This window comes from Morone saxatilis, unplaced genomic scaffold (assembly GCF_004916995.1).
Source record: "Morone saxatilis isolate NCDOM2014 unplaced genomic scaffold, NCSU_SB_2.0 Contig14, whole genome shotgun sequence".
NCBI classification, from domain to species: Eukaryota; Metazoa; Chordata; class Actinopteri; family Moronidae; genus Morone; species Morone saxatilis.
In genome coordinates this window covers 9619268-9629712 of record NW_023339696.1, presented here as the reverse complement: position 1 = coordinate 9629712, position 10445 = coordinate 9619268, and the positions used below count along the sequence as shown (strand labels likewise).

Sequence of the window (10445 nt, the reverse complement as noted above, 5' to 3'; positions counted from 1 at the left end):
TCCACCCTCCTGCAGTGACATTTGAAGGACAGGGGCCTGCGGGGAGGACTGGTTTTGAGAGGTTAGATGAGGTGGAGGGCTGTCTGGTTGGGGTGTGAGGTAAACAACACCTCGGAGTTCAGCGTGCATGCCTAATGTGCTCTCTCGCACTGGCGGCTCCACTGGGCAAGGCTGCCGATGACAAGCTGTCTTGAGAAGTCTCCTGCTCCTGCAGCATCTCACTACCTCTCTTTCTCTGTTTGTTAGCTTTACCCTGTCCGGCTGTCCACGAATACTCTGTACACGTTCTGCTTTTGTGACTCTGTCTTGTCACTTGCTTTCTCTTCCCTGCTTTAGACTGTCCTGACTTAACCTCTTTTCCCATTCCTAACATATCAGATACTTGTTTGTTTAAATGTAAATAACAGGTATAAAGATGAAGACTTAACAGCAGCTTTTAATTACCCAAAAATGTATTTTTTTTAATGATTTTACTATCATAATCAATGATGTGTTGGAAGAAGAAAGTTTTTTGTGGCTCAGACTTATTCTTTTTTAGTGATTTCATAGCAGCAATCAAAAAACACTGGGGCATTCCCTTAAACTTTGTACAATTTTATGAAATGCATACTAATGATATAATCATGGTCACTGGCAGCAATGCACACATGCAGATCAAAATACAAAGATATGTACAAATGTGAATTGTACACTCTTAAGGTGTGTTCAGACTGAACACAAAGCTAATTTTAGAGGCGGCGTGATTGCATACAAATTCAATGTAGAGGTGGGCACAGGTTTGCTCAAGGCAGTGTGAATTGAAGCAAAAACTTCTCTGCACAAGTTGAAAATGTTGAAACATTAGCAAAAAATGTGTGCTTATCCCGAGCTAATGTACTCCACTTCTTCAACGTACAGAGACAAGAAAAGAGAGTCAGGAGGAAAATAACAGAAACGAATTGAGATCCTGGTAGGTTTCGAAATCAGTCTGAGTCAGAGTTGTAGCACACACATACTGAAAAAAGGCACACTCTGCTCACACACACAGATGGCGCATTGTTAGGTAGTTGCAGCTTACATCTGGACTGTGGGTGCGTTGGCTGTTTGTAGCATTTAAACACTCCAGCAGTCAAATTTGTGCGAATAAAGCAAGATGAAAATTCGCTCCGAGTTCAGTCTGAGCACACCTTTACAGCTATCTTTAAAATTTTACTAGTGGTTTTTACCCCCCGACCTGAGTTCAATTACCTCATTTGTTCGTCCAATTGCAGCCCATCTCTCTACTGATTGGTCTCTGAGAGGGCAGAGGTGCTATCTGATTGGTTGAAAGTCCAGAAAAGTAGAAGCAAAAACATACAGTAATGAATACTGTTGTATTCTGAGGAGATAAAAATCACATTGACATCATTTACTCAGGGCATACACATAGAACATTTATTGCTGCGTAGTCAGGCTTTAACCTTTGATGCCATATTCAGTGACACAAGGATTTGTCTCAGAAAGATAGGCGGATATATCTTTGAAGCTAAAACAGCCCTTGGTTGCTTCATTTTTTCTCTCTTCAACCTTTAATCTCAGGTATCCTCGCTGACAAACAGGACACTTCAGGAAAAGGCAATCACTTCACCTGAAGTCATAAACACACATACACACACACACACACACGCGCACACAACTGTCTTTACTAACACTCATTAATACCCAACACCATGTGATAAAACATAGTCATCAAAGTGATTTTGCATGATAAAAAAGATCAAACCCGCAGATTTTCTCACATCACCTCATTCTTTTTGAGAAATTAAAAAAAGCAAGGTAATGATCAAAACACTAGGGATACAACAGTCTACCTCTAGAAATCAGGCGTAAAGATGAGCCTTTTTGGATGGAGTAATTAATCAAGTGATAGAAGCCAAAATAATTGTGCATTAAAAGATGCAAAGTTTTGTTTGTTGTTACAGTGTCAGCTTTTGATATCAAACAATGGTGTGTGAAAGGGTTGCTACAACATACTGTATGTGTACAGAGATGGGGAAGAGAATATGAGTGCATCAGGGTGTCATTTCAAGAATAAGCATACTGTATTGCAATCCCAGAACCATGCTTAAGGAACACTAATGTGTCCGTAATCGATATGTTGTGGTGTAACTCTCAAATTAAAGCTTTCATAGAGATGGTTTACGCTATTCATGGTTTTTAGCATAGGAGGCTAAAAGCAAACAAAGTTTCCTGCGTGCAGCCAGGAATGTCTGTGAGCTAGAACGATCCTCATGTGCTGAGTGAATATGGCTGTTCCCATCTCTGGTTGTCCTCTGGGACAACATTTGAAAAAAATCCACGAGGGAACCAGTGTTCCCAAAGAGAAATGTGCTGGAGGGAACAATCACTTCAGCGCACAAAGTTTGTTTGAAATTTTTTGCTTAGTTGTTTTATACACTGTCCACACCTTAAAAATCTTTATAAAACTGGAAGCCACTGGCAGACAAAAAGTCCTAGACAACAAGTCAAAGAGAACATACAGGTTAAATTAAATAGGGACAAAGTAACGGCAACACTTGCACGTGCCTATTCTCTTTTCTACAAAAATAGTGGAATAGAAATTACATCGTTATCACCCGACATTGACATCTTGATACACTTCTGTATATAGATAAAAATCTTGGTTAAATGCAATTCCATCATGCAGTCAATGTCCCTCGCAACTCTCGTGGGTTGGTCCATCCATCTGAAATCCTTAAGCATCTTGAGAAGAAGTGGTGTCAAAAGAGTGTGCTTGAAGTCTCACTTTATTAAGTAGCTGTGAACCATTTTTTGGTGCACACAAGGCTGCCCTAGGAACACATTATTGTTTCTTCTGATGGGGTTTATAAAGCTCCATCCAACCTAGTTCTACTCATTTCTTCATTTTTGAGTGAGTGCGAAAAGCTGGAGATAGAAAGAAAAATAACCAATTTCACGAAGCACTCCATGCACGGTTATACCTCTGCAATCTGTCAATTTCTTTTCATTTTCCGCTGCCACTCAAGAATAAGTTGACAGAGGCACAAAGCTTCGATCAGTCAATACCTATCTCCTGTTTCAAAAATACAGAGGCATGGTGAAGTGATAGTGAGAATAATTTAATTCATGCCTTGGATACCTGAGGCAGTGCTCTCACACACAACACACAAAATAAGCACACCCTCTTGAACTCTCCTCCACCTTGCATTTTACTCTGAACTCAGCAGAAGGTCCTGTGCCAGAGTGAGTAGGACCTGTTGTTTCCGTCTGCCAGAACAGATGGACATTAGATCCGCTTTCTGCTTGCCCAGCCAAACAAATGACCTGCATTCTCCTTTCCCAGCCTTCCTTCCGCCTTGAAATATTCCGCCATTTCCGAGCCTCCTCCCTCTTACTTGCTGCACTGCCTCTGAGACATAAACGAATCACAACAGTCTCTGTTAGCATGGATAGCTATTTCAGTTTGGGTACTCCTATTTTTGCATTTTCAACTTCAGTGAACCCGAGCCAACACGGAGAAAAGGAAACTACAGTCGAGCAACAACAAGACTCTTTCTTGTGTCATTGAGTTTTAGCTCTTTTGTTTCTGTTTCAATTGACTCCCTGATATGAATGGGCCTCCTGGTCTTCCAATGTGAGCAGAACCTTCCATGGCCTCCTCTACAGGTACAGAGGACCTATCTTCACCACTTGGGCCTTAACTCTGCAGGCCACTTCCTCACTAGCAGGCTATAACCAAGACCACTCCCCTAGGTAGCACAAAATAGGACATGGGCTCGTCACAAACGTATAGAAAGGGGTTGAGGGGGCAAGATGAGGGTTTGGTTTTGGGATACAGGACATCATGTGTCATCAAGCCTCTCTCTCACTGCTGGGAACAGAGAGAGTGAGAGGGACAGCAATGGGTTTAGATCCAAGGAATGGAAAGACAAAGAAAGAGAAAACAGTAGGTTTCATCTGTTTTTCCGACATGGCCCTACTGTTGTTTGGCTTGAGCTCTTCCCTTTGAACCCTTGCTCACCATCTCCTATTTCCCCTCTTCCTTCTCCTCTTCTTGTGTCAACTAATGCCCCTGTCCAGGGGTTGGCCAAGAAGCCTTGAGGATCCATAAGCTCTAGGCCTAGAATCTCCCTGCGGCCCTCCCTGCCCCGGGACGACATTAGCATCCCCCCTTGTTCCAGGCTGCCCGTGCTGTTGCACTTCTTCACTGCTCCTCCCGGGTACACCAGAGAGCTAGGTGACAGCAGTGATGTCAGCGACAAGCTGCTCAGTGTCTCTGACAAGTGTTCACTGTTGCCCGCTTGGCTGGAGCCACATCCACCAATTGACGATCCAATGCCTATGCCCAGGTCCTCATCTGAAGGGTCAATTGAGTCATCTCGGGTATAGCCCGGGCTTGTGCTACCTCGGCCACTGCTCTGGCTCCGCTGGTGGCCCCTGGTGGCCTGGAGGGTGAGGGCTGATGAGGGGCTCGGCCGTGGTCTCAGGGTCTGGACTAGGGAGGAAATGGCCGTGCTGTCTTCAGGTAGCTGGAGTGGGCATGTGAGTGGTAACGGAGCTGTTGGCAAAGGCAACTCCAAGTTCTGTGGTGGAGAGACACTGAAGCTCAGTCCTTCTTCCAGGGTGGTCTGGAGGCTGCCCTCAGAGCTACCTGTAGCAAGGGATGAGTCACTGTGGGATGGGTACTGAAGACAGAAAGAAGGGAGAAGGGGGAGTGGAGACAAAAAGTGGAACACATAAATCCAACTCTTCTACTCATTATGTAAAATCTGTTATTTTGATATTTATTGCATCTTATGCGTTATTTGCATATTTTATTGCATCTTAAATGCTTATTACATACCAGTTTTCATTATAATAATGTCATATAAAAAATCCTGTTTAATCCACAAAAATAAATTTTTTTTTTGCTTTAACAATAGTCAGATGACTTGCTCAAGTCTCTCAACTATCTTAATCGACTTCTAGTGTCATACAACCTATTTGACTGTGTTTTGCCCCTCTCTTTCCCTCCCCATACCTGTGTACAGAGCATCTTGCTATGGGCTCCTGGGGAGCGAAGTGAAGCCCAGGAGGCCGGGGAAGTCAGCCTAAGGCCCCTTGACAACCGTAGGCTCCTACTGCGGGGAGGTGCTGGGATGGCTGCTCCTGCAGGGTGGAAGAACTCTGCAGGCAGATGGAAGAGAGGAGAAATGCCACTAGCTCCTCCTTCTCCCTCTTTGTTTCTTCCCTTGTTGCTGCTGCTGGAAACGCCACCTTGAGGAGGGAATACACTCCATTTCTATTAAGGTGTTACTGCCATGTTTTGTCTACTTTTCTTGTATCCCTTACATGAAAAGGATTTTATTCTTCTGAATAATGTATATAGATCCAGCTATAGTGGAGGGGTATATTTATATATATATATATTTCCTGTATTTATCTGAAGCAAAAGCAATTTAGTAGCTATTAAGACAGCAAACCAAGCACAAGACTTCCAGGTGGCTGTTGTGAGTGAATCCCTGTCCCAGTCTACACAGATGCTTTGAAATGCTTCCTTCTGGTGGGTCCTTTTGTTGCTGTGTAGGGCGGTATGTAGAAGCACCAACTGTCTCCATTAAGTTAGCAGATAAATGTTGATGAGTATATGCTTTGTGATGCTACATTTGTGTGAAAATTGAGACTAGGTTTAATCTGAATTGAAAAAAAATTATGCTAATACCTTGCTTCAGCTGCACATCTACAGAGATGTGAGGCAATTCATTTTTGGCAATTTATTGCAGAGCTCCTCTTCCTCATTTCTGGGAAATCCTCTTTTTAAGAATAAAATTTACACTTTCTTCGATATTCATGTCGGAAAGTTGTTGCTTTTGTTTAGCAAAACCATGCTATGTCTATGTTGTGTCTTTTAGGTGATATGTACTACTGTCAATTTTACCCACCACTGCGTGTTATCAAACTTCAACTTGTTTTCTGGTACAATACATCCTTTGAAAATCAGCCTGGTAGGACAGCGAATATGCTTTCTATGGTTTTACTCACCAGGGCTACAGTGAGGTGAGCACATATGTGGTTGGTGTGTTTGCATCTCCATCTCCTGCAGTGCAGTCTCCATCTCAATGCTGGTGCTGAGGGCCCGACAGGGCTGGCTCTGCACCACACTCTGAGTCTGATGGCCTCCTGCATGGCTCCCTCCACCTCCAGCCTCCTCCGAGCTGCGGGAGTCACTGCTGCACCTTCCCTGAAAGAGAACAGATGATCTGACATTGAAGAGAAAATCTTTTCCAATAAAACCCCAGCATAATTTAATCATTAATAATATGAATTAATTAAAGTAAGCGTGTGGATTCCTGTACTTCCTTAAAAGGAAGATAAATCATATGCTTATAATGGTGCTAAAAAGCTTATAATGATTAACATAGTTTAAAATTAGCCTTAACCTTTTATTTCTTTAGCAATGGGACAATTCAAGTTTAGGATTAGCATTATATTTTGTAAAGTTACAATTCCTGGACCAAGTCTAATAGATTAATGAGTACAGAAAAAATCAGCCCCTTTGGCATCCTGCAGATATCAAACATGGCCTCTGATTCACATCATCCCTCAGGCTTTTCATTTAAGTGCTAGTGAAGGGATGAGAACCGACTATGAGCCGACAGAGCCTGTTATTGTCATGTTAATGTTATATATTGTAACAATAAATGTTTGGTTATGAATTTGTCAGCGTGTGTGATGGCTGTAACAGCTGGATGTGGGAATCATGAGGCAGATTAAGGCAGGAGTTCAGCTTTGTAAGCTCTTACCTCGTACATTTTAATTACCATCATGTAGGGACTGCAGAATCATTTATGCGTGTTTGTGCATGTGTGTGTGTGTGTGTGTGTGTGTATGTGTGGGTGTGCGGGTACGCATTTTGTGCTTCCATTAGTGTATTGTACCTCTGAGTCATTCAGTCCTAGCCCCTGAACAGCCCCCTTTCAAACAGGCAGCCACCCACACCCATACAAACTTCAAACAGCCTTGGCACACATGCTTAATGCCATCCTCACCCACACACACATGCATTTTTTTAAGCAAACAATGCTTGACAAATAAAATCCCTAACCTTAGATCCTTTTTCACCTTCTGTCTTTCCCTGTCTCCCTCTCTTTTCCCACTCCTCTAATGAGCAGTGGTTCACAGACATGCCTGGTGGTTGCAGGCTTATCTGGCTATCCAGAACCAAGGAGCATTACCCCATTACGGAGGAGGATATCTAGGAAGGACGTATGATAAGGGATGGCGATAAAGGGGCTAAAGGGAGGTGCAGAGAAGGTGTGCAATTAGCAGGGGGCTAGCAATGAGAAAGAAGAATTCGCGAGATAAAGTCAAAAGGGAGAGAGTGGGTGTGAGGGAGAAAGGCATGAGAGCCACCCAGGATAGTGACAAGGGGGAATCTAGTTTTTATTCATGCAAAGGTCTGTGGTGGATAGAGACTGTGGGTTCTTCAAAGACAAGATAGTTACCTCAGATATATAGAGAGAAACAGATAAAGTAGTCTTTGGAGCATAAGTTTTATAACTGTAATTCACAAGAGAGCCTACAACAGAGGCATGAAAAGATTTTATAATGGTCATTTGTTTTGTGCTTCCTGGAATAATTATATAAAATCATCAGTGAGCCTCACCCATTGTTTGTGCTAACTCTCTCGGGGGGAGTAGGACAAAATTCCAGTATGCTCTGCATTACAAGTACAAAGTAGTGGGCATAGTAGAAGTTACCCACTGTGAATTGGTTGTGCAGTTGGTATTGTAGTGGTCACTACATCTGTTTTTTTTTTTTACAAAAAAAATGTTGTACTGGCATGAAAGCTGGGTCTGCTTTGGCTTAAAAAGTCTGTGTAAAGATGGCAAGCAGGTGTACAGTTCAACTAAATTATCCAGGTACTGACATTAAAGCAGGGATTCACTTCCCGTCTCTGTCACACACACAACACTCTGTTTTGGTAGGTTTTCTGTTACTTAGCTATTCATTTTATTCTAGTTATTACTGGGATGATCATCATGTTATTAGGACTTTATCTGAGCAGTGTAAAGACTTCTAGGTAAAGCCAATACAAGAACATCTGTGCAAATTGCACATTGTAACCACTGATCAAAGCTTAGATCCAACTTTCTTTACCAGTATAATCTGTGTAAAGACGGCTTAATATTGTAAATCAGAGCAGACATACTGTCATGCAAATCCGTAGTATCCTTTAAAGAACTGATTGCTAGATCTACCCTGATAATTGGAAATAAAATGACAGCAAATTTTTAACTGAATATAGTCCTCTCAGGGGCATTTTTAGTGCGTTAAAGAGACTTATTCTTTTTTCTTCTTTTAAATGTGTAGATCCTAATCTCCCATTCATACTTCACTTTGCTCATACCCACCTTGCCCTCTCGTGCCAGCAGCTGGTAGGCAGTATGCTCGTCCAGGCTGAGGTCATCTGGCAGGGCAGGGGATGAGGACTTGTCTGACAGTTGCTCTGACTTCAGCGATGCCTGCTCAATCTCTGCCATCCTGATCTGCTGCAAAATAGTACCTCTGTTATTCATGTCTCAAAAATAGGAAGAAATACGGAACAGCAAAAGTTTCAGACTTCTTGGAATGAATTAACTGAGTGTGGTCTCATCAGTGCTCGATATAATGCATGATTTATTCTAGGGTTCACAACAACCATAACTTCAATATCTTACATCTTTGTGTACATAGATATTAAGCTTCTAAAGGATCAGCAACAATGTTTTGAAGGTGTCTCTCATCATTCCTTTGTTTATACAGTATCTCTCACTGGCCAATATGAGCTACACAGACAAGATAGGTAAAACCTCCACCAAGTTTCGATATGCTTCACCAGATGTTGACAATTCAAAGTGCAAAGTCCAAAATGCCATGGCACCTGTCTGTGAAGAGAGCAGGGTGAGAGATTTCAAGAAGTAGTAACATTGCTTTATCATCATCAACTGAACAAATATTTCCCAGTGCCACAAAAGTAGGTGAAGAGAAAGGCTGAATGAGAGGCGAGACGCAGATATCCAAGCAGCGCATACACAGTTTTTGTGTATGTGTGTGCACCTGCAGTATCTGCATGTAAATGTAAGCAAGAGTGAAGAGTTTCCATCAGGAGTGGTGTTGTAGCAGCACCAGAACCTCATAATTCTGCCCTTACAGCTAACAGAGTATGTTTTCAGACACAACTGTACATTAAAATGTTGTTGCTGTGTGCATGGTAATAGTGTCTTATAGAGACTGTCATACTCTCCAAACACAGAATAATTGGGTAGTGACAACAATTACTCCAACTGTTATTCCCTCTCTTTCTCATTTGTTCCAACACTGGCTCCAGCTAAGTTTGTTTCATCAGGACTGCAGGTAACTCAGCCCATATGGCTATTGAATTGGTTTTAAATTATCGCTGCATGAGCCTCCTGTGAGCTCAAGCTTCTCGGCTGACACTCCTCTCTATTCCTCCCCTTGCAGCACCTTTTGTGCACAATTTCAAAACATACTGCAAACAGTGAGCTGGAGTGGAATTTCAGGGTTCTGGGGATGCTATGATGTGCTCAAGCAGCAGTGTTTTTTTTGTTTTTTTTCATGAGACAGAGCAATAAATAGCCAGAGAGAAGCATTAAAAAGCATACTTAAAAAGAGCCAAGTGAAATCCAATGGAGTGAGGCCTGTTAGTGATATATTAATATGTGCCCGTAGGTGAGAAAGACAAAGAGGTTCATAGAGTAAGATTCATGGCTGATATGCAGCAGTAAATTACCATTGCCCCCAAGGAGAAAGAGAGAGGTGGAATGAGACTAGGCAGAAGCACAGCAATGCAACTCATTCATTTAAAGGAACCCTTTGTAGTTTTTCAGTTTCATCTCTGTATATTGGCCTGCACTAATGCTACCATATGACAACATAGTACCATATCTGCTGACTTGCTTTGTGTCTCAGAGTTGGGCTGTAAATAGCTTCAAATAGGTCCCTGCGAGTCATCGGTTGCTACATTTATTGGCAAAGTAATAGAAACTACAGCCTTTTCTCTTCCTGTATTCTTGGCTGTGCCTCCAGGGACAACGAAAGATGGCACAATGGGTACAGGAAGAGTTGCTACAGAGTTGCTACAGAGTTGCTTCCAAGGTAACTGCAGATATATTGAAGGCTTCACTAGCAAGATAGGGGGCTCGGGCAAGAACCAATTGAAAGTGTCCACCAAAGCCGAAGCGAACAGAGCGGTCGGGCAAGGGATCGTTTTATTCAGTGCCACTGGGAGGCAATGAGAGAAGATTGTGAGACTGAACAAGAAAATAAGTATTACCTCACAGCCACACTGGACTCATGCTAGTCAGGACATGGCAAGCATATACAATATCATTTATGGTAAACATAGGCAACAAGGTCACCTGGACAATATTTTGCACAGGTCCAGCGTGTAACATTTAGGAGGATCTATTAACAGAAATGGAATA

The 10445-nt window shown here is 42.4% G+C and overlaps 1 protein-coding gene across 1 annotated transcript in view; it reads right to left on the bottom strand.

Annotated features, from left to right (window-relative positions):
- Window positions 1-677: 677 nt before the first annotated feature.
- Window positions 678-10445, bottom strand: part of cacna1ia (calcium voltage-gated channel subunit alpha1 Ia) — a 107746-nt gene continuing 97978 nt past the window's right edge. The window contains exons 33-36 of the mRNA XM_035655735.1: window positions 8373-8510; window positions 6001-6199; window positions 5000-5235; window positions 678-4664 (exon numbers count right to left, since the gene is read on the bottom strand). Of these exons, the coding sequence (XP_035511628.1) occupies window positions 3933-4664; window positions 5000-5235; window positions 6001-6199; window positions 8373-8510 (1305 nt within the window). The 3' untranslated portion in view covers window positions 678-3932. The remainder of the gene's footprint in view (window positions 4665-4999; window positions 5236-6000; window positions 6200-8372; window positions 8511-10445) is intronic.